This window comes from Diceros bicornis, chromosome 7 (assembly GCF_020826845.1).
Source record: "Diceros bicornis minor isolate mBicDic1 chromosome 7, mDicBic1.mat.cur, whole genome shotgun sequence".
In the NCBI taxonomy this organism is placed as follows: Eukaryota; Metazoa; Chordata; class Mammalia; order Perissodactyla; family Rhinocerotidae; genus Diceros; species Diceros bicornis.
In genome coordinates this window covers 18,553,029-18,579,575 of record NC_080746.1, presented here as the reverse complement: position 1 = coordinate 18,579,575, position 26,547 = coordinate 18,553,029, and the positions used below count along the sequence as shown (strand labels likewise).

Sequence of the window (26,547 nt, the reverse complement as noted above, 5' to 3'; positions counted from 1 at the left end):
TATGAATTAAAGGTAATATAGGCTTTTAAAATTGAAACTAATTTTAGTTTCAAAACTGGGTATTGGAACCTACTTTTTTAGGCAGTGTAAAACGCAAAAGGAGACAGGTATGGAATAAATTTCAGAATCAAGGTTCATATGTAAATTATACCAATTTTTTTAAGTATTGGAAAAAATATCAAAGTTCAGCATCTTTAAATACAGATAACCTATTTGGAAATTCCAGTTTGTTAAAAGAAATAACATCTACAGCCCAGTTGGTGAAAACTGAAAATATCAGGTGGTAAAGATTTTGGAGGGGCCTAAACTTTTAGATGTTTTCTATCTTTTGAATAAATACTGCTGTGGCTTAAGTTTGAAAAGACACTGGGAAACTAGACGCTTTCCATTGCTCACTTATAAAGTTTGCTTTATCTACTACTATAGGGAAAAAAGAATAAAGTTGGTTTCGTTCTGTTAGTTTTGGTATTTCTTTGCCCCATACCAAATCCTCCTTCCCCCAAAATAAACAAGTAAATTAAAACAAAAAATAAATAAATAAAAGAAAACAATTTTTAATCTCTTCCAGTTCTTAGAGCTTTGTATAACACTATACAAAATTATCATCACTTAGGGTTGATTTTCTTCACCAGCCCTAAATTGTTAAAGTTGTAATATACTATTTAAGAATCCTTCTATTTAACTGCTTAATGATTCCAGTCTACAAATGAACACAGACTTTGCTCTGTTGTCATAGATAATTGAATTGGTGGAAAAAACCTAGTAAGCTAAACAGTCATTCACTGCTAATGAAAGACCTGTACTGTTGATTGTTTTTCACAACACAGGAAAAAGGTGACAAACAATTCATCCTGAAGTGGCATTTGTCAATCTATTAGCATTTATGTAACCTTTTCTAGTTACTCTGTGATTTAGACTTGTGCTCTTGTAAACCTTGGATCAACTGACCAAAAAAAAAAAAAACCCTATCATCTAGGATATTGAAAGAAATTCAATAAAATGAGGTGTGTCCCGTATTTAAGGAGAGCCATAAAAATTCAAACTGTTCTTTAATAGTTTGAATTTAGGATTTTCTGTTAATCGATCAAAAATAGCTAGAAGAACTAGCTCACTTTTTAATTGAGAGTGTGAGAAGGAAGGAGTAAACACATTAACTTTAGTAGCAAAAGTGGTGCTCCAAGGAAACCAATATGTTGAAGGAAATGTCATGACGAACAAGTTGGCATTTATCCCATTTGATGCCAATGTACGTGTATACAAGTAGTAATCCACAAGGAGTGTTTAAGGACAAAAAAAATTGTCTTCTTAGTATACAAAAGCTAATGAGCATTTGATAAATATTTGCCCTCTGAAATTAAATAAAACCTTAGTAATGGGGCTGTGCATGAGTCTGCTGGCATCTGCTCAAGAGGGGCCTACGCTGGCTCTGGAGATGTGTTGCTTATCTAGGTCGCCATGACTGCAGAGCTGGGTGGAAGGCACGGCACAACTGCAAGAGTCAAACAAAAGCTTCCATTAACTTCATCTTATCCTAGGGTTCTTGTGCTTGGAAATCTTCAGCTTCCTGAAATACAGAAGTTTAAATGGATAATGCATTTGGGAAAAGTACAATAGGAGTACCTGGCATTATGAATTACATATATATTATTAGATCTGTTCTCCGTGATGAAGGAAAACATTCTTGAAAGTATTTGTCTTCCCCCTAACTTACCTTTTTTTTTTTTTTTTTGTGAGGGAGATCAGCCCTGAGCTAACATCCACGCTAATCCTCCTCTTTTTGCTGAGGAGGACCGGCTCTGAGCTAACATCCATTGCCAATCCTCCTCCTTTTTTTTTTTTCCTTCCCCAAAGCCCCAGTAGATAGTTGTTATGTCATAGTTGCACATCGTTCTAGCTGCTGTATGTGGGACGCGGCCTCAGCATAGCCGGAGAAGCGATGCGTCGGTGCGCGCCCGGGATCCGAACCCGGGCCGCCAGTAGCGGAGCGCGCGCACTTAACCACCAAGCCACTGGGCCGGCCCCCCCCTAACTTAACTTTTAAAAGAAGTTTCCTGATCCTTACTGCATAGTTCTCAAGAGTCAGTGTCCTTAATTCATAGCCTCTGCCTTGCATGGACACTTGGATGATCCATACCTTCTCTCTCTCTCCTTTTTGTTATAAACAAAATCAAACATACAGATAAGTAGAGAAGACAGTGTATGGAATTCATCCATCACCTGATTTTAAAGCATTTTTTGCCTTACTTGATGTATATATACATTTTTTTTTGACTGAAGCTTTTAAAACAAATTACTGACGTTTTACTCCTAAATACTCCAATATGTATTTTTAAAGTAGGGACATTTTCCTATATAACCATAATACCCTTATTATACCTAATAAAAATTAACAATAATTCCCTAATATTATCCATATTTAAGACTTTCCCAGTTGTCCCCCCAAATCTTTTTACAACTAGTTTGTTCAAACTGGTATCTTTCCAGTCAGGGATCACACATTGCACTTCATTGTGTTAGTTCCTTAAATTCCTTTTAATGTAAAACAACCCCCATCTTTATTTTCCATGACCCTGACTTCTTAGAGAATCTACTTGATTTTAACAAGACAATAGCTCCTGGTAAAATCTCTGTAATACCAAATTTGTTTTTCTGGTTTTACAATAGAGTCATTTTTCTCCGTATTCTATTTTATAAATCCTTGAGGTCTTTCGCTGGAGCTTTAGGCTATAAAATGTGACTCTTTTTGCAAATAATAATAGTGGATCTACTTCAGTGAATAGAAGAAATTCTGATCATATGAAAAATAAATCACCCCACCTTTTAACCATAATAAACCTGAAAACTGGAACAACAAAATTACACACTACTAAAATTAAATACGTAGTCCCACTAACAAAATGAGAGGAGTTGAAATCAATTTCAAATAGTTACAAAGTTCTGTCAAAATGACAGTCATATCTGGGGCCAGCCTGGTGGCGTAGCGGTTAAGTTCTTGAGCTCTGCTTCCGTGGCCCAGAGTTCGCAGGTTCGGATCCCGGGTGTGGACCGATTCACTGCTTGTCAAGCCATGCTGTGGCAGCATCCCATATAAAGTAGAGGAAGACGGGCACCGAGGAAGATGGTGACGGATCTTAGCCCGGGGCCAATCTTCCTCAGCAAAAAGAGGAGGATTGGCAATGGATGTTAGCTCAGGATTAATCTTCCTCACAAAAACAAACAAACAAACAAAAAATGACAGACATATCTGTTGAGTCACTCTTCTAGTGCTATGATTGGTTTACAATAAAACAAAACAAAAAGATATTAATTCTTTCATTAAAAAAATAATAAAGATTTATTTACATGTTGAAAGTTAATTTATTATTCTTGGTGGTGGTAAATATAATCCCATAGCCTCAAATAACCTTAGAATTCTCTCAGCTTTAATGGTAGTAGGGTGTAACTTCCTGATCCTTTGCACAAAACACACTCAAAGGGGAAGCCATCCATAAAAGACTGTTATCTCCCTCACCCAGCTCCTCTAATTTCATGTAGAAAACACCTAACAATCAAAATCTGGGAGATCCACATTAGAGATGGGCCAGACAAGAAAGCTAAGGAAAGAAATCAACCCATTTGTGAACCTCACCATCTGATAACGTTAGTCTGTGTCTTCTAGATAAACAGAGACTTTTTTTTCTTGGTTGAGCCTTTCCTCTTCTTTTCTGTAACAAAGAAGCAGAAACCAGTGTCAGGTGAACAAGACAAGATACAAGGGGGGAAATATTAAACAGCTTCAAGTGAGGTATTTTCCCCCCATATTTTGGGAAGACTGACATGCATCTGGGAGTAGATCCAAGCTAACAGATAGCTAAGCTGCTAGTGCCATCTAACTGATAATACTCATGCCTCCACATGACCCAGGTATCCAAACTTAGATACTTTTCAGAATATTTTTAGATGGGAATATAATTTGGGAACTTTAAAGCAGACACCTTAGTTTACCATTAGTATTCTACCTCTAATTCTGCTCCTTACTCAAAAAAGAAAAAAGTTTGGTGTTGACCTAGAAGTTATCTTTATTGATTATATTCTATTCAAACCAGAACCTCAGAGTTGGGTTCATTAGGCTCCTTAAAATCAATGCTATTTACTTCAGTAAATATTTCCTGAGAAAAGAAACAAATGGTGCTGTGACAACTGAAAAACTGCAACTGCAAAAGAATGAATTTGGACTCCTACTTCATACCACATATGAAAATTAACTCAAAATGAATTGATTGAAGACCTAAATGTAAAAACTAAAACTGTAAAGCTCTTAGAAGAAAACATAGGCATAAATATTCATGACCTTGGAGTAGGCAATGGTTTCTTAAATATGACACCAATAGCACAAGCAATAAAGAAAAAAATAGATGAATTTGACCTCATCAAAATTAAAAACTTTGTGCTTCAAAGGACACTATCAAGAAAGTGAAAAGATAACCCACAGAATGGGAGAAAATAATTGCAAATCATATATCTAATAAGGCACTGTTGGAGTCTCCAAAATATATGTAAAAAACTCTTATAACTCAACAATAAAAAGACAACCCAACTTTTAAATGGGCAAAATATTTGAATAAATGTATATACGAATGGCCAATAAACACATGGAAAGATGCTCAACATCCTTAGCCATTAGGAAAATGTGAATCAAACCCTCAATGAGATACCACTTCAAAACTACTAGATGGCTATAATCAAAAGGACAGACAATAACAAGTGATGTCAAGAATGTGGACAAATTGGAACCCTCATACATTGCTGGTGGGAATGTAAAATGGTGCAGCTGTTTTGGAAAACAGTCTGACAATTCCTCAAAAAAGTAAACATAGAGTTACCATATGTCCCAGCAGTTCCACTCCTAGGTATGTACCCAGGGGAACTGAAAACATATGTCTACACAAAAATTTATAGAGGAATGTTCATAGCAGCATTAGTCATAATAGCCAAAAAGTCAGAAAAACCTAAATGTCCATCAATTGAATGGATAAGCAAAATGGTATAGACATACAATGGAATATTATACAGCCATAAAAAGGAATGAAGTACTTCTACATGCTATAATATAGATGAACTTTAAAAGTCTTATACTAAGTCAAAGAAGCCAGGCATGAAAGGCCATGTGTTGTATGATCCCATTTATATTAAATATCCAGAATAGGCAAATCCACAGAGACAGAAAGCAAATTAGTATTTTTCAGGGGCAGGTGGGAGGGAAAAATAGAGAATGATGGCTGAAGGGTATAGAGTTTCTTTTGGGGGTGATGAAAATGCAATTAGTAGTGATAATTACAGAACTTTGTGAATATTAAAAGGGTGAATTTTATGGTAGGTAAATTTTATCTCAATAAAAAAATATTTATTGAGCACCTTATATCAGCATGGCTGACTTTCCTAGGCACTCATTTATAGTGCCCCTACTGACTTCCCAGTGATTCTTACAAATGTATGCTTTACCTTAAAAGTAAGAAATATCCTAGAAAAGCTTTACATAAGTAGATTTTAATATCAAATCCTCCATCATAAAAAAGCCTATAATGAAATCTTTTGTAAAATTAAAAAACCTTTTGTAAAGTTGCTAATTCACACCCTAATTTATCCATCCTGTGAATCTGAATTCTTTTATATAAGATTTACTCAAAGGGAAGAACATCTGTTCAACAATTATTTAACCCAGTATAAAATACCAAGAGTCACCATAAAAGAGTGTTAGAAGACTTTCCCAGAACTGCCCAGCCTTACGGTTTTATCTCCACCACTTTATGAGCTCTTTCAGCCCATCGCTTTTTCCGGAAATGCCGGAAGAGGACCACCACAATTACTATTATGACCATCAGGGCACAGGCGGAGCCAATGGCCAGAGCCAGGAAGTGGATCTCAGAGAAGCGTACTGTAAGGAGAAAAAGATCAAGTTACGATTCTAAAAAGAGGAGGACTGTGTTGAAATCTAAAGATGTGGGGTGTATTTTCATTGTTGAATGGAATCTTCCTTTCTCCTAACCATGTTACCTCATAAAGTCCGGTAGCAACAGGAAAGCCATACGGACTACTTTAGTGGTTCTCAAACTGTGGTCCTAGAAGTAGCAGCAACAATATTACTTGAGAACCTTGAAATGCAAGTTATCAGGCCCCACCCTAAACCTAGTGAATTAAGGGTGGGGCTCAGCAATCTGTTTTAACACGTCCTCCAGGTGACTGTGATGCATGCTAAAAGTTTGAGAACCACTGGGCCCGTTGAACTACCTAGTGGCATAAGGTTATTGCTGACCTAATCAAATGTAGTGCCCAAACTATTTCTCCCTGACCCCCTCTCACTTCTGTCATTCAAGCAGTAATCTTTTTTAAAACTTTTTTTTTTAACAGTTTTATTTTATTTTTTTTGTGAGGAAGATCAGCCCTGAGCTAACATCCATGCTAATCCTCCTCTTTTTGCTGAGGAAGACTGGCTCTGAGCTAACATCTATTGCCAATCCTCCTCCTCTTTTTTTCCCCCCAAAGCCCCAGTAGATAGTTGTACATCATAGTTGCACATCCTTCTAGTTGCTGTATGTGGGACGCGGCCTCAGCATGGCCAGAGAAGTGGTGCATTGGTGCACTCCCAGGATCTGAACCCAGGCCGCCAGTAGCGGAGCTCGCGCCCTTAACAGATAAGCCATGGGGCCGGCCCTCAATCAGAAATCTTTTTAAGTTTATTAAGGGCCTACTATGTTCCAGGTACTGTGATGGAAATACAAAGCCAAAAAAGACATTACCTTTGAAGAACTCATGTACATTGGGAAGATAGGCAAATAAATCAGTAACTATAGTGCATAAATGGGAGGGAACCCAGAGGGAAGGCTCCTTAAACCAGGCTAGAATCTGCAAACCCTGGGTCTCCTATCTTTAGCTTGATTTCTGATTTAAACTTCAGTAAACCCTCAGAGCCAGAAAAAACATTAGAGAAAGTCTATCCCAGGGGTTCCCAGCCAGGAATCCATGAAGGAGGATGAGGGCAGGCCACAAGCCCACAAAATCCATGTCATATTGTGTGTGTGTACGTTCTGTGGGAAGCAGGGCCATGGCTTTCATTAGATTCTCAAAGAGTAGTGATCCCACTATGATTAAGAATCACATGTCCTTGTCTAACCTGTTCATTTTGCAGATGAGGAAACTAAGGTCCAAAGACATTACATTACTTCTTTCAATACTCAAATGACTTCTCCAAAGTCACATAGCTCTCTATTGATAGGGCCTTAAAGGATGATACTAGGAACAAAAGGAAGAAGTTATCCCACTTTACAGACTTATACATTTTGGGTAGTGATATTGTGTGTTGGTTAGGAGCACACACCAGAGAGCTAGGTTAAAATACTAGCTCCACCATTTACTAGCTATGTGATTTGGAGTAATTAACTTCTTTGAGCCTCAGTTTCCTCAATGTATAAAGTAGAAATAACAATATCCATTTCTTGGGGCCGGCCCAGTGGTGTAGCGGTTAAGTTCACACGTTCTGCTTCGGTTGCCCGGGGTTCGGATCCTGGGCGCAGACCTACTCACAGCTCATCAAGCCATGCTGAGGCAGCATCCCATATAGAAGAGCTACAACTCTATAACTATGATATACAACTGTGTACTGGGGCTTTGGAGAGAAAAAAGAAAAGAGAGGAAGATTGGCAACGGATGTTAGCGCAGGGCCAATCTTCCTCAAAAAGAAAAATTTTTTTAAAAAAAGCAATATCCACTTCTTGAGTTCTTATAAAAAATAAAATTATTTATGTAGTTGTTCCATGCTATGCATGCACATAATAAACACTATATGGTAGCTATTATAATTTTCAGTACAATTCAGTATTTGGAGAATTTATACATTTATTATCTCATTTTATCCTCACTATCATCCTTGCTCTATTATTCTCACTTTACAGGAGAAAAAATAATAGATTATTTACAGCTGGTAAATGGTAGCAGTGACTCAAACCCAAATTTGCAACTGTTAAGTTTTGTGGTCTTTGCTTTTTGTTATCCAGCAGATTTCCAGGTTGTCCTTCATGGGACTTCGGGCAGTACAATGTAGTACTTGGAGCACAATTTTGGAATCAAAGATGCTTGGGTTGGAGTTCTAAGTGACTCCATTTAGCAGCTACATGACTTTGGACAAATGACTTAATCTCTATGAGCCTCAGTTTCCTCATTAGTAAAATGGGGGGCACTAAGAGCACAATAAGCTGATGGGATATGTGAAGATTAAATAAGATATGTAAAGCCCCTGACGAGTGGGAAGTACTCGATGAACGATGGCTACCATGGTGCGTATCTGCCTCCTACTGTGGCTGTGAGGATTAGTGAGAGTACATTCAAGCACTTTGGACAGTGCCTGACACAGAGTAGGTACTAAATAAGTATCTTGTGAATAAGTGAGTGAATGAACAGACCTATTGTTAGCGTTATGTGAGAGAGTTGCTTCCTCTCCCTTTCACGATCTCAATGCCATTTTTGTAACAGATTCCCTGGGTCCCTTTGCTTTAGTTTCTGTTTCTTTCCACAGCCAAACAAAGCCTTTCTCTTTTTACCCCAGGACTCTTCAGTCTCCCTCTGTTGTTTCCAGATCCGAAGGGCTAGTCCTTCTCTCTACTCCTTCACCCATCACAAAAGATTACCCCTCTCTTTTCTACAAGCTCTTACACTACCCAAAACCGTTTCCCCTGCATAACCTACCAGTGTGTACGACGCTGAGCCGGATCTCCCCTACCAGCCCATCAACATCAGGTGGGTTCTTCACCTGGCAGGTGTACGTCCCATTGTCATCAAACTGCAGCTTCCAGAGGATGATGGAGACGTCATACCGCTCAGGGTTCCCGTCCCAGACCACCCGGTCCTTGAACCGCCCACTCATGGGCTTGAAGGGATCCACATGGTAGTAGAATACCTAGAGAGGAGAAGTGGCAGAAGGTCTTACTCAAGACCTGGGCAAGGAGGCTGAGATGGCGGGAGCAGAAGAGAAACACCAGCAAGCCTCCTACCCCATCGGCAGCTCTCTTGTAAGAACCTCTTGCTTTCTCCTTGACCGGCGTCTCAGTTCTGTCAGTCTCTGTCCCAAGAATTGTTTCTCAGCTTTGCTCTATGCTTGTTGCAAGGAAAAATACAGGAAGGGCAAGGGGAGATGGACTGACTTATTTTCCTAACCTAGTTCCCCTAGAAAATGACAATCATCTACTTACAAACTGCTCAGCTCCCCCATCTTGAGGACGGAAATTCCAGGTCACTGTTAGAGCATCACCCACAGGGACGAAGCTGGAGAAAGTGCATTTTAACCGAACGTCTGTCCCGTTGACAGCCTCCAGCACTCGGGAGGTATAAATTTCCACAGCTGCCGTAGGCCAAAGAGCTGCAATGAAGCAAAGGAAAAAGAAGGGTTAACAGGAGGTATGTATTAAGAACTTCTGCTGACACTACCAAGATAAATGTCTGAGTAGGGCATAAAACAGAACTGAGATGCCCTGGCTCTCAAACTTACTTCACCCAGAATCTGCATACTCCTACCCACCTGCAGCCTTGACCCTCCCTTTCCGTAGAACAGCTAAAAATACCACGTGGCAGGCTGCCTTAGTGCTCTCACTTTCTCCACAGCATGATACCCTGGGCTCATGGTACCCACTTCAAAACTGTTAAACTATAAACATCAGCAAATAAAATTGAAAGCAGAAACAAAAAATCAAAACTAATCATAAAATGAATTAGACATGTGTTAAGATTAAGCATTATGTATTGTGTGTGTAATGGTCCCCTAGCAGGTAAGTTTTCCAGAAAGGGTCCTTGTTATGTGGATTCGTACTGTTTCTAGTCGTCTGCAGAAATTGAGTTAATCAACCCCAGACAGCTTATGCTTGCCCAAACCCCCAGAACCTTTATACCACGTGGCATTTTTTACTATGATATTTACTTTTAGAATGTACATGTTCGGGCAGTTTCAAAACCACAGAGGGTCTCTCTCCTTAATGATCTCTTTCCCAGTGATGCCAAGAGTCTCAGACGAGACCCACACACAGAAATCCAAGCGCCAAGTCCTGCCTGCAGCGGGAGGTTGAGAGTACCCACAAAAAATGGTTTGTAACCTGAGATTAGAAAGCCCTCTCTGTGCCCAAATCACTGGCAGCCGGAACACACCTAAACCTGTTTGTCCAAAAGCAGTTCCCCAAAACAACCCTCCAACTTCAGTTTCAGTAAAATCAAATCTAAAACGAACTACAACTGTGCCTCAGGCTCCCAGACAAAACTCTGCGAGTTCTTAGACAATTAGCCAACTTTATAGGGCAGGCAACGAAGAGGAATTGCTGAGAGAAGCCCACCAGCTCTTACCTGTGAGCTGGAAGCCAAGGAGAAGCAACACAGCACGCGTAGGGCTCTTGCCATACATGAGGGAAACCCAGCCCTGGCCCCAGAGACCAGACCTGGCAGACGGAGGGCTCCAACACCCCCACCAAGGCCGCGGAGCGAGCACGGCGCTTTCCCAGAGAAAGGAGTCAGTCCCTCACCTATGGGAATGTGAGCGCCCGGGCCTGTGACTCATCCTTGCTCCACCAGTGCACTCTGCTGGAATGAAAGGTGGGGCCTCAGCTCTCAACGCCCTCCTTCCTTTCCTCCCTCCCACCCTCCACACTGTGAGCACGTCTGCACAAAGTCCCAAACTCTGCAGTCCTCTCTTTACTTTTCACTTGATCTCGGCTCTGGCTCTGGCCTCTGGATGGCCTCAGAAACAGCCAGAGGAGGTGGTGCCAGTCTGAAATGTCCCAGGTTGCTTTGGGTTTGGCTCACACACACTATTTTTTTAAACAGGCTTTAGGCTTGCCTGGCAAGTGAATGTTGAAACCACCTTACAGTGATTCCACTTCCCGAGCACTTCCCCAGGGCCATTAGCCTAGAGTGGATTCACAGCAACTGCAAAACAGTCCGAATTCCTTAGGACCCTCTGTGGACAGAGTCCTACAGCTTATACCCTCGATTTTAGCCAAATGTTACCACAAGGATTTCTGCACCTTTTCTAGCTCGCAGGTTTCCCTGAGACCTACCTAAAATGAACTGACCAAAACAAATCTCAGTGTCTCGTGATCCTTTACCCTTGAAGGATTTAAAGAAGAATCAGCCATCCCTGCTCATTTACCCTACAGTCTCAATACGGTTTGCAAAGTGCTTTCTTGCTTATTATTCCATCTCCACAATACTCCTATGAAGTGTTCCCATTTGACCAGTGAGGACACTAAGAGCCCAGAGAAGGTAAGTGATTTGTCCAAAGTCGCACAGCAAATAGGTAGCAAAATCAGAACTTTTCTGACTCTGAAGTCTAGTGCTGTTTCCACAAAATAACAGCTAGTGTGAACCATCAGACAGAGGACTCCTAAGGAAAAAGTTTTCATAATAACTTGTTTGTGCCTCAGATTTCATATGCCATTTTTAGGGCAGCTGTCTGAGAAGTCTAAAGCGTTGAGGAATTTAAATGAGAAAAGATGCCTCCTTGTCTGGAAAGAGGATGGGTAATTGTTATAGATTAATGAGGCAGCATTGGAACAGTGGTAGGAGGGGGATGAAGATTACACAGGCCTAAGAAATAGGCCTGACCAGGAATCTAACCCTGAGCAGAAATGAACTGCCTTTATCCCTGGATTAGCAACCTAGAAACTCTCTGGTGACTCAAAATCTCCTAGTAAAGCCTTGAAACAGAGAGGTTGCCTAGAGAGGGGGGAAGGGGCAGGCTGACTAGAAAAAATAAAACATCACAACGAGGAAAGAAAAGAGAAAATTCCACCAAGAGAGGCAGATTACAGAAGTGAAAAAAAAGAAAAACAAACGAGAAAAGAAAACTAGCAGGAGAAAGAAGTGATGGTCATGGAGCAAAAAAAGGTGAAAAAAAAAACCAAAAATCAGTTCCATGAGAACCTAGAAACCTAGGGGCCACCCCAGATGAGGATCAGCAGTGTCCTAGGGTAAATGTATTATGATGAGTTTTCCTGAAAATAGAGTGTTTGGCTTCTTGTCAGCTTCCAGGGCAGAAATCAACCTAAAATCAGAATGCTGGGGAATCTTTAAAATGATGATAGGGTAAAATAGAGCCTTTCTGGTATGTAGGTCTGAAAAGTCCAGCTCCAGGGCCTGAACGAAAAGGAGTTGAGGAGACTTGATCCTCTCTGTTGGCTTTCAACCTGCAGGGAAATGCAGCTCTGAAGGAAGGAGAGGTAGAGCCCAAGGTTTTGAAGTCTACAGCAAACTGCAAACTTTGGTGAGAGGTAGGGTTACCAAAGAGCTCGGGGGTGCAGTGGAAAGCAGCAGGAGAGGAATCAGGGCAGGAAGAACTGAACAAACTGCCCATTGTCCGGAGCAGAAGAATCTCTGCCCCAGGTAGCCGGGCGCCCTGTGAGCTGGCTGCCTGCCCTGCTCGGAGGGGCAGGGGCCACCCCGATCCCATTCCTCAGCAGAGTTCAAGTTCCTGGCTCTGTGCCCAGCAACGCCCAATTCCTTCCAGTTAGCACAAGTGGCTCCAGAGTCACCCTGTTCCCCTCCCTGGGTGGGGAGGGAGGAGACCAAGGGCTGGACTCATTAAGTAAAGAGAACACTAAGTAAAAAGGACATTTGCTCCTAGGAGTCCCCAGGATGCCTGTTGGTTGCCAGGACTTGGATCAAAGCTGGAGGCTTCTAGGTAGGGCCTAAGTGATAGTTAGTGTCTGGGCAAACAAGAGAAAACCGAGAGGAGTTCTGGAGATTAAAAGGAAGAAAAGTGAAGTTTTCAGACATCACTTTTTTTCTAAACTTTTCCAGAGAAAAATCCTGGTTGTCATTAAACTTGGTGGCATACCAATGGTTTTGAAAGCAGCCCATCTGTCCCAACCCCCTACACCTTTCCCAAAAATATTTTGAAAGGATGCCTAGACCCTGGCCACTAGGGAACTTATTGAGGGCTCAAAAGATGTAAAGAACAGCTGGCCTGTATCCAATATTTGTAAAAATTGTCATCTTAATATCCTAGGCAAAAATGTTTTTTCACTACAAGATGAGAATAGCATTCTGTGATGCAAGGAAAACAAATAATTTAGCTCTTAGTGTGCCTCAAATAAAGCATTTCTTTACTTAAAAGTGTCTGTCCAGGGCCGGCCCCGTGGCTTAGCGGTTAAGTGCGCGCGCTCCGCTGCTGGCGGCCCGGGGTTCGGATCCCGGGATCGCACCGACGCGCCGCTTCTCCGGCCACGCTGAGGCCGCGTCCCACATACAGCAACTAGAAGGATGTGCAGCTATGACAGACAACTATCTACTGGGGCGTTGGGGGAAAAATAAATAAATAAAATCTTTAAAAAAAAAAAGTGTCTGTCCATATGTCTGTCTTACTAGAAAAAATTTCATTAAATTTTTGTTATATGCTGGGCTGGCTGTACGAAGTAGAATAAGACATGTCTGCCTGGGGGAAAAAATCAGTCTCAAGAGAATTAGGAGATGGAGTGTGTATGTAAACAAATAATTACCATATCTGTGGCTTTTGAACTGGGTCCTTAGGGATGAATAGGAATTCTGGAAAGAGAGAAGAGAAACAAAGGCATTCCTTTGGGGGCAAATATTTGGGAATGTGCTATCCACAGGGACCTGCAAGCAATTCCTGAAATCTAGTGCACAGGGAGGAGTAGCAGGCCAGGAGGCTGGAGTCAGAGGCTGGGCCTAGTTGTTGAAGGTCTTCATTCACCATCCTAAGGTGTATGGACTTGATCCTGACAAATATACCAGTTGGGGGTAGCTAATATGTGACCCGAGAAGAGTGGAATTACTTTGGTATTTCCCAGAACCATCAAAATAATGAGGGAAAGCCTTGAGACACCAACCACCACATACTCTACTAGCTTTCTCATAAGGCCCCTGGCCTAGGAGCCAGAATCAAAGCACAAACTTAATACCTGTTTTCAGAAGACTCAGTGACTCCTTGCCTTCCCTAACCAACAATTCCAATCTATAGCTCTCTTTTTTTTTTTTTTTTTTCTTTTTGAAACTTCGTCGGGTTTAGAGAGCTTTTCAAAGATGAGAAAGGGAAATTAGGTTGTCAGAGTCCCAGATGAGAGATGGGCTCTTGGCCCAGAAGAAGAGATGTATTCCCTTTGGTCCTCCTTCTTGCCTTAAGTTTCCTAGAGATATTCCAAAGCAAGTCTGGATCTGAGACTGAGCTCTAATAGCTTCGAAAAACTGTGGAAGAGACGTTCTCCTATCTCCCCGCCTCATTGCATCTCATACATCTCTCTGGTGAAGCCTCAGGCTCCTGCCTTAATTACAGAGAAGAGGCATCATGCTCTTATTAACCACCCAAGGAGGAGACTCTGAAGTTTAACCCTTCACTTATTCTAAAGAGAAGCTAGATGGATTTGCACAGGGCTGGAGAGATGGGGTGTCTTTGAAGATAACTTGAAAGAATCTCCCGGGAGGATAAAGGACCTTGGTGGATGCATTTGTTATCTCCCTGTTCACTGTATGTACCACATCTAAATAATGGTGAGAATTTACATTTACATTGTGTTTATTGATGAATACAGTATCTCTTGGTTCCTATGACCAATTTTCATTCTTAGGAAATTAATTCATTTCCTGAGAAAAGAAATAGCACTTCTTTTTTTGCTGCTATATACTAGGAGGCATGAGGCGTAGGAGATGGAGTCTGAGCTGCATGGATCCACATCCAAGTTCAACCACTTACTAGCTGTGTGACCTTGGGCAGTTATTTAATTCTCTGTGCCTCAATTATCTCACATGTAAATGAGAATAACAATATCTGCCCCGTAGGCTTGGTGTAAGAATCAGGTGAAATACTGTATTTAAATAAAGCTCAGTGCCCATAGAGTGTAAAACACTCGGTAAATTTAGTTGTTTGTGATTATACTTAGTTAAGATATTGAAAACTGTCCACTTTGGGAAAAGGTCTGGTAGTTTCTTATAGAGCTAAGTTTCATATAAAGCTAACCACCTCAGCAATTCCACTCCTAGGTATTTATCCAAGAGAAATTAAGTTATATATCCACAAAAAAAGACTTGCATGAGAATATTTATAAAAGCTTTATTCATAATAGCCTCAAACTGGAAACAGCCCAGGGGTCCATCAACAGAAAAATGGATAAATACACTGTAGAATATTCATACAATGGGATACTACTCAGCAATAAAGAGGAACAAACTACTGATACATATAACCACATGGATGAATCTCGAAAATATTATGTTGAACAAAATTAGCCAGACATGAAGTAGTACACACTCTTTGATTCCATTTATAAGTTCTAGAACAGGAAAAACTACTCTTTGGTGGAAAAAATCATAACAGTGCTTGCCCTTGGGGGAGTGGGGACAGAGGTTGACTAGAGAGGCATGAGGGAACTTTCTAGAGAGATATTAAGGTTCTGCATCTTGATAGGGGTTTGGATTACACAGGCTTATGCATTTGCAGAAATTCTTTGAATGGTATACGCTTAAGTTTTGTGTTTCATTGTATGCAAGTTTTATTTCAATATTTTTAAAAACGAATTATAAACAAATATGGAACTTTCATTAATGCTGAAGTATGTAGGGGGTTGTGTCCTGATGTTCACAATTTAGTTTTAAAATGCATCAGAAGAATAAGATGCGTTAATAGATGGGTGGATAAAGGGACGGATGGAGGAATGACTAAATATATGATAAAGCATGCATAGTAAAATGTTAACTGAAGAACGTAGGTGGGGTATACAGGTGTTCACTGTAAAATTCTAACTTTTCTGCATGTTTGAAAATTTTTATAATAAAACATTGGCAAAAATATGCTCCCTCATTCACCAAGTTTCCTTAGCATTAAGTAATTGACGACTCCAAATTTAGTAATAAAGTGTTTGAGATTCATTATTTTGCATCATTCTAGTTTAGACATCATTCTATAGACTATTGATAGTTTTTAACAAATAAAAATTACCATTAATAAAAACATATTACCATTTACCAAGTGTCTAGTATGTACCCAGCACTGCGGTAGACATGTTGCATATATCATTTCTGATCTTGATAATTGCAAGATAGGCAAATGTTTCCACTTTATAGATGAGGAAATTGAGGCTCAAAGAGATTTATTCATTCTAATACCTATTAAGCCCTATTGTAGGTGGAGAGAAAAGAGAATGAAGGACCACAGGTGAGGCTGAAACTCCAACCAGGGGCCAGACCCTAAAGGCTCTTGATAAGGGTTAAGGAGTTTGGACTTTATCTTGAGAGCAGTGGGGAGATGTTGAAAACTTTTAAGCAGAAAGTGACCTGATCAGATTTGTATGTTAAAAAGACCACTCGACTACAACATGGAGAAAGACAATAGAAAGGAACAAGACTGGAGGCAAAAGGCTGCTTCTAGAACAGTGAACCAGGCAGATGATTTGACCTGAACTGAAACAATGGCAGAGGGAATGGAGCGAAGTTAAGGGTTTGAAAGATATTGAGATAGAATGGATGGAGAGTGGGACAAGATTGGAAGTGGAAGTGAGGGGGAGTAAGTACTGGAGGATCGTTCTCAAATTTTTAGCATAGGTGACTTGGTGGAAGTGGCCTTTCTCTGAAATAGAGAAGATGAGGAGTTGTTGAGTTTAATGTTCCTGTGGGACAGCCAAGCAGAGATGTTCAGTACACAATGGGATAAACGGATCTGTGCTCCAAAGAGAGCTCTGGGCTCGAGATGTCAGTCTGAGGGCTTTAGCCCTTCTAGAAGGTAATTGGGGGAATGAGAATCGAAGAGATGTCCCAGGACCACTGTAGAGTGAGAAAGGACAAGGCCCTACCACAAAATCTAAAGGCTGAGCGACACCTCAGCAACAAGGAGAAAGGGAGATCTCTGAAGAGACTGAATAAGTGTGTCCAGCAGAAAGGGAGGGAGAGAGGAAAATAACAGGAGAGAGTGGTGTCACAGAAGCTAAAGGAAGAGGGGTGTTTCAAAAAAGAGCAAAGATACAAAATATCAAATGCTGCTGAGAGTCAGGTAAAATAAGGACTGAAAGTGTCCACTAGATCCACAACTGGTGACCTTGGTGAAAGCAGTTTCAACAGAAAAGTCGTGAGGGTAGAGGCCATTTTGCAGTAGATTGAGGGGTAAATAGAAGATGAGGAGGTAATTTACAAAGAACATTGCCTATGAAGGGGAGCAGAAAAGGAGGCAGCTGGAAGGGAACATGAGTAGAAAGAAGTTTTTTAGTTTTTGGCTCATTTGTGGTTTTAAAAAGGGAAAGTTTTAGCATGTTAAAACACTTATAGGAATGAGCCAGTAAACAGGAGGAAGTGTACCTCTTTCCTTGTTAACAAGAGGTTAAGAATGTTCTGTTAACTCAGGACAGTCCTGGTTTATATCCGTTGTTCCACTGTAATGATTAATAGTACCCCTTTCCCTCTCCAGTGTTACAGTTTGGAAGATAATTGACATGGCTAACCTCGATAAGGGGGAACCTCAGGCTGGGCACAGATACGGCTAACTTTGAAAGTAAAAGCATTGGGACCGAAAATTGAAGGAGTTTTCATCTCTGTGTGTGAGTGTATGTGTGTGTTTCTGTGTGTGTGTTTTTTCCCCTCCTGAGGAAGTTTTCATCTAATGGTTTCTACTTTATTTACATACTGGGGAAGAAAGGTCACTGTCCCAGAGTGAGGCAAGGAGCTGGAGGAGCAGACCTCTGAAAGACAGAGGAGATCTGACACAGCTGGTGACACGAACAAGAGAGGAGATTGTCCAGAGTCTGAGACGTAGAGATCAAGTAGCATACCCAAGGTTACCTACCTAGTGACATGGCCAGAATGCAAAACCAGGCCTGCCTAACTCTCAAGTCAACTCCAGAGCCAAGTTGAACTCATTCTACAACACCAGTCTCCCTTCCTCATTAGAATTTATCAAACATGTCTACAGTCGACCCTCAATTGTATGTACAGGCCACTCTTTGACCAGTAGAGCCTTCCTTCCCTCCGCACCACTACCACCTCCACCATTCTGGAAGACTTTTGAAGCCAAAGTAAATGAAATAAACATTAGGCATCCTCTTCTCAGCATCTCTCCTAAAGAAAAGATTTGTTGGGAAAATACTTGGAAATTTTGTCTAAAATGAGGTTTGAATTATGCCAAAATCTCATCATTTTGTTGCTTCGGTGTCCTATTACTTATTTGTCTTTTAAAAAAATAGTTTTGCACAACTACCAAGTGTTAGGCACAGTCCTCAGGAATTCAAGGGTAAAAAAGAAATGATACGATCTGAGACCTCAAGGAATGGTCAGGCTGAAAAAAAAAAAGTAGTCACGATACAGGGTGCTATGCAATAATAAAGTATATGCTGGATGTAAGTGACAGCACAAGAATAAGGACAAACTGCCTGGGAGCATTAGGGAAGCCTTCTCCGAAAAGGTTAAACATACATGGCATCCTGAAAAATGAAGACCAGTTGACCGAAGAGCAGGGCCCTCTGGGCCAAGGCCTGGAGTCAGGAGTGAAACAGCACAGCCTGTGTAGTAACTGCAAGTAGGATGCTGGAGTGTGGTAATAGTAATAACTATCATTTGTTACATAACTTACTTTTTTTTGCGTGAGGAAGATCAGCCCTGAGCTAACATCCATGCTAATCCTCCTCTTTTTGCTGAGGAAGACCGGCTCTGAGCTAACATCTATTGCCAATCCTCCTCCTTTTTTCTCCCCCAAAGCCCCAGTAGATAGTTGTATGTCATAGTTGCACATCCTTCTAGTTGCTGTATGTGGGACGCGGCCTCAGCATGGCCAGAGAAGCAGTGCGTAGGTGTACTCCGCTACTGGCGGCCAGGGGTTCGGATCCCGGGCACGCACCAATGCGCTTAGCACTTAACCGCTAAGCCATGGGGCTGGCCCATAACTTACTTTTAATATCTTTACATCTCACAACCACCTTGGAAAGTACTTTATTAACATCCCCATTTTACAGAAGAGGAAAATGAGTCTAGGAGATTTAGTAACTTGCCTAAGACCACATATCTAGGAAGTTGTATAGCTGGGCTTTAATTCCAAACTTTATGATCCTTCCTTTACAAAACCAGTTTAGGATTTAAAAGGCAGAACAGCAGGAAAGGAGCTATTGAAGGTGAGATTCTTTTGTTGCCATTGTATTACAAGAGTTTTCAGTTAAATTCTAATAATGTAAGGGAAATTCTAATAAGTAATGGAAATTTTAAATAAGAGTAAAAGAGAAAGGCAATAGGGACTTGTCAGTAATGCTAAAGAGGCTTTACTTTTTTCTAAAGTAATAGACATTATTAAGGGGTTTTACACACATTCAAGGATTTAAGCATAGGTAAGCAAAAGCGGTTGCATCAAGCACACAGTGAATTATAACAGTAAGAGGGGTGGAGGATAATCTGTTGGTTAATTAAAAGATGAAGTCTCCACATGAGCTATACTGTGCCAGGCAGAGTGGAAAAAAGCTTCACCTTTTCCAACACCTTCAAACATTTTGCTCCATAAACATCACTGAGACAGTTCACTTACCTTTGAAAACAGACCTAATCTTCTTGGAGGAAAGCTGAACTTGCAATTAGCCTGCTTACAGGATAACAGCAAGTGAAGGCTTACTCACGAAGCTTGCAGCAAGACCTGACTTGAAATCCAAATCAGCAATTCTGTTTCTCCCTGGCCTCAGCCTCAGCAACTTTCTGTCCAGGGTCCTTGATAAATTGTAACTCCACCTCTCTTTCTTGACTTTTTGCAACAATCATCCCAGGGAGAAAAAGGGCTTGCAGATACGTTAGATCTCAGATAACATCACGAGTGGGAGAAGTACGAAATCTGTAACTCAAGCAATAGGAAGGAGTGCTTTGTTCCAAGGAGTAAATGTGGACAGGAAGAGAGCACGGGATCAAGAGTCAAACTCTTAGAACTGCAAGAAACCTTGGAGACCTGTTACACTACCGTGCCCTAAATTGGCATTTAGACAAACACACTCCTCAAGGAGTGAGTAGGTGTTGAATGAAAAGAAGTTTCTGTACTCAAGGGAAAATACTAGGTTAAACAAACAGATTTTGTTTTGTTTTTAGATACAGTACTTTTCAGGGCTCTTACCAAGTTAACATGGAACTAGTTTTGTTTTTGTTTTTTACACATCACCTATTAATCTTTCTAGAACTTTCTGTTCACTGAAAAAATCGGGGACAGTATTTCTCAAAGTGTGGTCTGCAGATGACCCAGAAACTGTCACTAGTCCTCAAGGAGATAAATATAAAACCTGAGACTAAGTGTTTAAAGCTATTATAAGTAATTTGACATTGCCACAACATCCAAGGCCGTGATCAGACTACTCATTGTATAGAGTATCAAACAGCGTGGGTGTTGCAAATTGCATAGCAGGAGGCATAAGATGTGAGCCTTGTACCAGTCACATGCAGCAGAACCTCATATTGGTCATACACAGAGTTTGCTGACCACTGGTTTGGGAAACAATGATGAGCCCAATCTCTATTGTGCACGTGGGGATATTGACACCCAGAGGGGTAAAGTAACTTGTTCAAGGCCGTGAAGGTCAGTAGCAAAGGGCTCACCCTAAGGATTGCCAACTAGGGGGCCAGATGGAAGAAGAGCCAGTTAAGGAACAAGAAAAATAGAAAATAGAAGAATGTCACTGAAAAAGATTTCATGACGGCAATTCTGATTTTAGATGACATCCAACTAGCAGATCTCCACGCAACCCCTCCCAGGATCCCTACAGAAATGTAAAGTGAAAACTAAGTCAAATAGACAAAGCTAAGGCCAAAATCTGGTAAGAATCGTCATGATGAACTGGAATGAGGAAAGTCAATCTTGAAAAAGTACATACGCAAAAAAAGTAGGAAAACAGTTTGTAGCTCCCCCCTCTGTCTAGCATTGACCCAGACCCAGGAGTAGGCAGGTAACAAATGAGGGAAGCTGGCCAAGTGCGGGACAATAAGGAATAAGTGGGGACTGTGGCACATGAGAGAACGTGTACCCATCCACAGGCGCATCTGCTCCTCAGCTCCAGCCAGTTGTTGCCATGAGAAAGGTAGGCCTAGTGTTGTCACATCTTATTTTTTAAATCTTAACATACTGTTTTTTATTTTTAATTAAACTTTTTATTTTAAGATACTTGTAGATTCACATGCAGCTGTAAGAAATAATACAGAAAGATCCCCTGTACCCTTTACTCAGTTTCTCCCAATGGTAACATCTTGCAAAACTCTAGTGCAATAGCATAACCAGGATATTGAAATTAATCCAGTCAAAATACAGAACATTTGTATCTCCACAAGGATCCTGTCACATCTTTTTTTTTAATTTTTTTTATTGAGATATAACTGACATATAATGTTATATTAGTTTCAGGTGTACAACATAATGATTCCATATTTATATGTATTGCTAAATGATCACCATAAGTCTAGTCAACATCTGTCACCAAACATAGTTACAAATTTTTTTGTTCCCTTGTGATAAGAGCTTTTAAGATCTACTCTCTTAGCAACTTTCAAATATGCAATACAGTATTGTTAACTATAGTTGCCAGGCTGTACATTATATCCCAGGACTTATTTATTTTAAAACTGGAAGTTTGTACCTTTTGAACCCCTTCACTCATTTCTCCCACCCCCTAACCCCTGCCTCTGGCAACCACCAACCTGTTCTCTGTATCTGTGAGTTGGGGTTTTTTTTGAATTCTATGTAAAAGTGAGATCATACAGCATTTGCCTTTCTCTGTCTGCTGTCACATCTTTTTTAAAAGAAAAACTCTGGAGTTTTTTGGTGAAATAACTCACTCTGTAAATATCGACAATGAATTTACGTGTTTTTAAAACTCTAGGAATATTCTCTATATGATTTCATTTATACTGAGTTCAACAACTGGCAAAACTAATCTGTGGTGGTAACAGGTAGGATAGTCGTTATCCTTAGGGTGAGGATAGTGACCAGGAGGGGGCACAATGGTGACTTCTGGGGCTCTTGAACTGCTATTTCTCCAACTTGGTGCTTGTTACAAGGGTATGTTCACTTTGTGAAAATTCATCAGGCTGCATACTTCTGATTTGTACACTTTTCTATAGGTATGTGAATAAAAACTTGACTAAAAAAAGGTGGAGTCTCTACACCGATGACCTGACCTTTTAATGAAGGTACACTGGAACAAAGAGAATTCCAAACCCCAAGACAGACGTGACATTCTTATAAAATATTTGTAATAGTTCATTGAAACAGATATGGTCATTAAAAGTCTATCAGCTTTGAGAAAAGAAGTGCCCTCTCTCATGGATCAAACACAGTACTTGACACCATGTTGGTGTTCAGTAAGCTGATCTTGGGTTAGCAGAAGTGAGTACTTTCAGGATAATGGCAGAAACATAAGTTTCAATTAAAAATTCTTCCTCCTTGACAAAACCAAAGGCAGGTTATTCTTTCACCAAAAAGCCACTCTCATTTTGAGTTTTTTCCCTAATCTGGTTTGTTTCTTCAGTATTTTTATGTGAATGATTTATAGTAGTTTGTAACAGCCAAACAGAATTTAACCATAGTACTAGTAATAAGAAATTCCAAATTAACCAAGATTTTTACATTTATATTTATTACTCTCTATTTTGTCTTGAGAAGCAAAAACTCTATGAAAGAAAATGTCATTTAGCAAGAGAATCACTGAAAAAGAGATCTGACATGCTAAATTCATTCTGATTTTCACCTTTAAGCCTTTTTCATACAGTTTTTTCCCCTAACATTCCTGTTCACTGTTCTCTGCCTATGGATAGCCTCTCTTTTCTCTTAAGGTAGAGTGTGGGTGACCATATAACCAAACTGGGACACTTTGAGAGTGAAAGTGGTATTATTGATATTTACACTGGAAAAACAGGCATAAACCAGGACCATCTCAGAGACACTGGAATGTAGGGTCACCTTATTTTAAACTCTTGGGTCCTCAGTTTCTGCATTTATAAAATGAGGGGATTAGACCAGGTGACTTCTAAGGACCCTTCCAGCCCTTTATATTCTGAGTCCCCTGTTCAGATTAAAACGCTTCATCCTTAAAATTCAGTCTTACTCAGAAACCCTCCAGAGGCCACAAGCCTCACAACCACTTTTTCTCTTACCTGGTGAACGCTGAGAAGAAAAAGGTGCTGAGTTAGCTAAGGCATTTCAGCCTCTCTGTCCTCCTGTCCATTTCCCATTGAGGCCTGATGCCTTCAAGGGAACAAGCAGGTTGGACCTGTCAGCTCAGAAGCATTTCTGGGTGGAAAGAGCAACCTGCCGCTTGTCCAGGCAAACAGGATGTGAGTCTTCTCAGGTGAGTCAGAGCGAAAGAGGGAAAGCACTCCTGCCCAGCCCAGTGGGGGGTCCACCCCCACCTTCAGAAAGGGGAAGACTCAGGGGAAAGTCTCAGCCACATTGCTGTTTTCTTCCAGTCTGTTCCAGTGTCATATGCCCTCTGAGCGTCAATGTCTGTTGAGCTACACTAGCAGTAACCAGAGGAACTGTCTTTCTTTTAAGGAGCAAAAATTATCATTTAGAGCTGTCTCCTTGAGTGTAAGCTTATATTCTAATGATGCTGACATTATCCCAAACATTTCAGAATAACTCTTTTGGAATTGTTGTAGAAGCTTGAACCACAGTTTATTTTGAGATCCTTTGCCATGGCAAATCTTCATGCTTCTGAGAGTGAGTTTGATTTTTGGACACATTTAAAAGTCAAGTAGATCAAATCCAAAGAAAGTGAGAAAGTGGGGGACCAAACTGGGCATTGATTATACAATCACGAGAATGATGATCTTGTGAAAATGTGTAATGATGATCTTGTGAAGTGTGTGAATGGTGCCTGAGGAGGCTTTAAAAGACAAAAAACTAAAAAAACTAAGAAACTCTTTTGTGCATAACTAGGATAAGGGTATAAGCCCTCCTAGAGTTTACTTTAAGATCTCTCATGAGTTGGACGTATACATTAAGTGACTCTTCTCTTCTCATGGATGAAGGCCTTTCATGATCTGGCCCCTGCCAACTTTCCAGCCCCTCTTCGCGCTCCTTGAACCTTATTCCTAGCCATGCCAAACTGATCCCATGCTTGTTCTTACCCCCACATATGTATCTGTACATGTGATTCTGTCTACTTTGTCCACCTGATGAATTCTTATTTGTCTTTCAAAGTTAAAACTCACATTCTGTGACGGCTTCCCTGACCCCTGGAGCCAGAGTTAATAGTTCCCTTACACCTTGTGACACCTTTATAATGGCCTTGCTGCACTATGCCATCATTACTTGTTTACATGTCTGTCTCCGCTCTAGACTGAGTCCCTTGAGGGCAGGGTTCAGGTCCTATTCATCTCTGTATCCTCAACACCTAAAACTGCTAGGCACAGAGTAGACGCTGAGTGCGCACTTGCTAAATGAGTGAATGCATACTTACTGAATAGTCTCCTGTGTACCCCACACCTCAGTGAAGCTAAGCAGCATGAAGCTCCCTCTGGCGGAACCCAAAGAAGCTCCAAGAGGGAAGACCAAGAACTCAGTCCCAGCTTTAACTTTGCTTATTTTTGTTTCTAAGTGAAGATTATCTCCATGATTGAAAAATCTACATTGAACAAGAGCTTCCCACCTCCCACTGTTTTCAGCCTAGGAGCCATCATGAAAGGAGGGGAGCAAATATAACCTATAATATATATAATAGGTTCTACTTGAATATGTATAATGTAACATATTAAATAATAATTGCCAGAATGTGTCTCCTACTTTCATTCATTCATCATAAGTCTTAATTATTGAACGAATGATCAAGAATGATCCTGAAACCTTGGACTCTGAAACCTAGACTTTGGGATGTACCCATTCATTCATTCATTTAATAAATAATAATTTAATAGAATAAGAAAACTCCAAGCTAAACACTTATCAAGCACCTGTTATATGCTTAACATAGTGCTGAAAAAATATTAGAAGATGCCATATCTGACTTCAAAGAACTCATAGTCAGTGGATACCAGAACTTTTGCAAAGCTCTTTGCAAAGCATTTGAATACCCATTGTATCATTTGATTCTCTACTCTATGTTACAGATGAAGAAAATGAGGATGACAGATATGAAATGATTTACCCAGCTACCCAGCTCACTCTTGCCACAAAATAAATGGTAGAACTAGGGCTCATTCTGAAGATTCTGTATCTAAATCCAAAATTCTTCCCACGGGTTCACACAAAGTCCCACAAAGTCAAAGGAAATTTTTTTCTTTAGCTTTTTACTATGGAAAATTTCAAACATACACAAAAGTAGACAATAGTATAATGAACCCTAGGTACCTATGACCCAGCCCCATCACCATCAACCCATGGTCAACCTTTTTCCATTTATACCTGCACCCACCCATCCAATATTATTTTGAACAAATTGAAGACATCATATCATTTCAGCCATAAATATAACTTTCATACCATTATCACACCTAAAAAGAATTGACATTTCCTAAATATCAAATATCCAGTGTTTAAATTTCCAATTATCTCATAAATGGTATAGAATGACTTTACAGTTTGTTTATTTGAATTAGGGTCCAAATAAGGACCAAACATATGGACCAAAATTTGCAATTGATCCATATGTTTCCTAAATTCCTTTTAATCTGTAGGTTCCCCTTCATCTCTTTTTTATTTCCTTACCATTTAAATTTAAAGAAACTGGGTCATTTGTCTTCTTGACACAAATAATCCATAACCAATCTATAAATCAAAATTGGGGTGAGTTTATTATGAGCCAAATTTGAGGACCATACAGCCTGGGGCATTCCTTCCCCAAGGAGGGAAGGGCACCAAAGAAGTGGGGTGTACAGAGTGGCTATATACCATCAAAGAGCACATTATTTTTGTTCATGGTTGTTTGTAGTGTTGTTGCTACCACACAATATTGGGATTCTCTTACCCAGTGTGCATAAAAAAGCCAATTATTATGGCATCAGCTTTTGGGAATAGAAATGTAGCTTTATTTTGTGAGATGGATCTGCAAGGAGACAGGGGACATGTGCCCTCAGATCTGTCTCCCCAATCCAGGGCTTGAGGCACAATTTATGGGAGGAAGGGCAGGGCAGTCTGAATTGTGGAGATAGATGATTAGAAGTAAGGAGAAGTGAGGTCATTGATGATCTGTACAAATGTCATCAAGCTTCATGCCTCTTCATAGGATGCATGTTCACAAAATAGTGGCGTTACCATGATCTGATGGTGAAGTTTTTAGTCCTTGACGTCAAAAAGGTCACTTATCAAGTATTTGCACAGGCGCAGTTGAGGCATTGGTGGTCTCAACCAGCCTGAGCTGGACAAGGGATCTCAGTCCCTGAAAGACAACTCTTAACCACTCTGTTGATAAGATGGGGTCAGTTGAACTGGTCCTGGAGGGTCCCCAGTTACATTGTGAAAGTGAACAAAGGAAACCTAAATCAAAATGGAGTCAGGAAGCCATGAAGGAGGGCTCTCATACCCATACCACTCACCGCAGCTTGCAGACCCCAGCAGGAAGAAAAAAAGCTTTCTTTCTGACTCAGCAACCACCA

At 40.5% G+C, this 26,547-nt stretch overlaps 2 protein-coding genes across 2 annotated transcripts in view; one reads left to right on the top strand and one right to left on the bottom strand.

Moving 5' to 3' along the window:
- The window catches only part of LOC131408198 (T-cell surface glycoprotein CD3 epsilon chain), a 51,542-nt gene that overhangs the window by 1,781 nt on the left and 23,214 nt on the right, over positions 1-26,547 (top strand). The window lies entirely within an intron of this gene.
- Positions 535-10,561, bottom strand: MPZL2 (myelin protein zero like 2). The gene is made up of 6 exons (XM_058545115.1): positions 10,360-10,561; positions 9,222-9,388; positions 8,719-8,929; positions 5,767-5,914; positions 3,629-3,704; positions 535-1,564 (listed from the first exon to the last, which is right to left on the bottom strand). Exons 1-5 carry the CDS (start codon positions 10,415-10,417, stop codon positions 3,641-3,643), a joined length of 648 nt encoding a protein of 215 aa, XP_058401098.1. The 5' UTR covers positions 10,418-10,561; the 3' UTR covers positions 535-1,564; positions 3,629-3,640.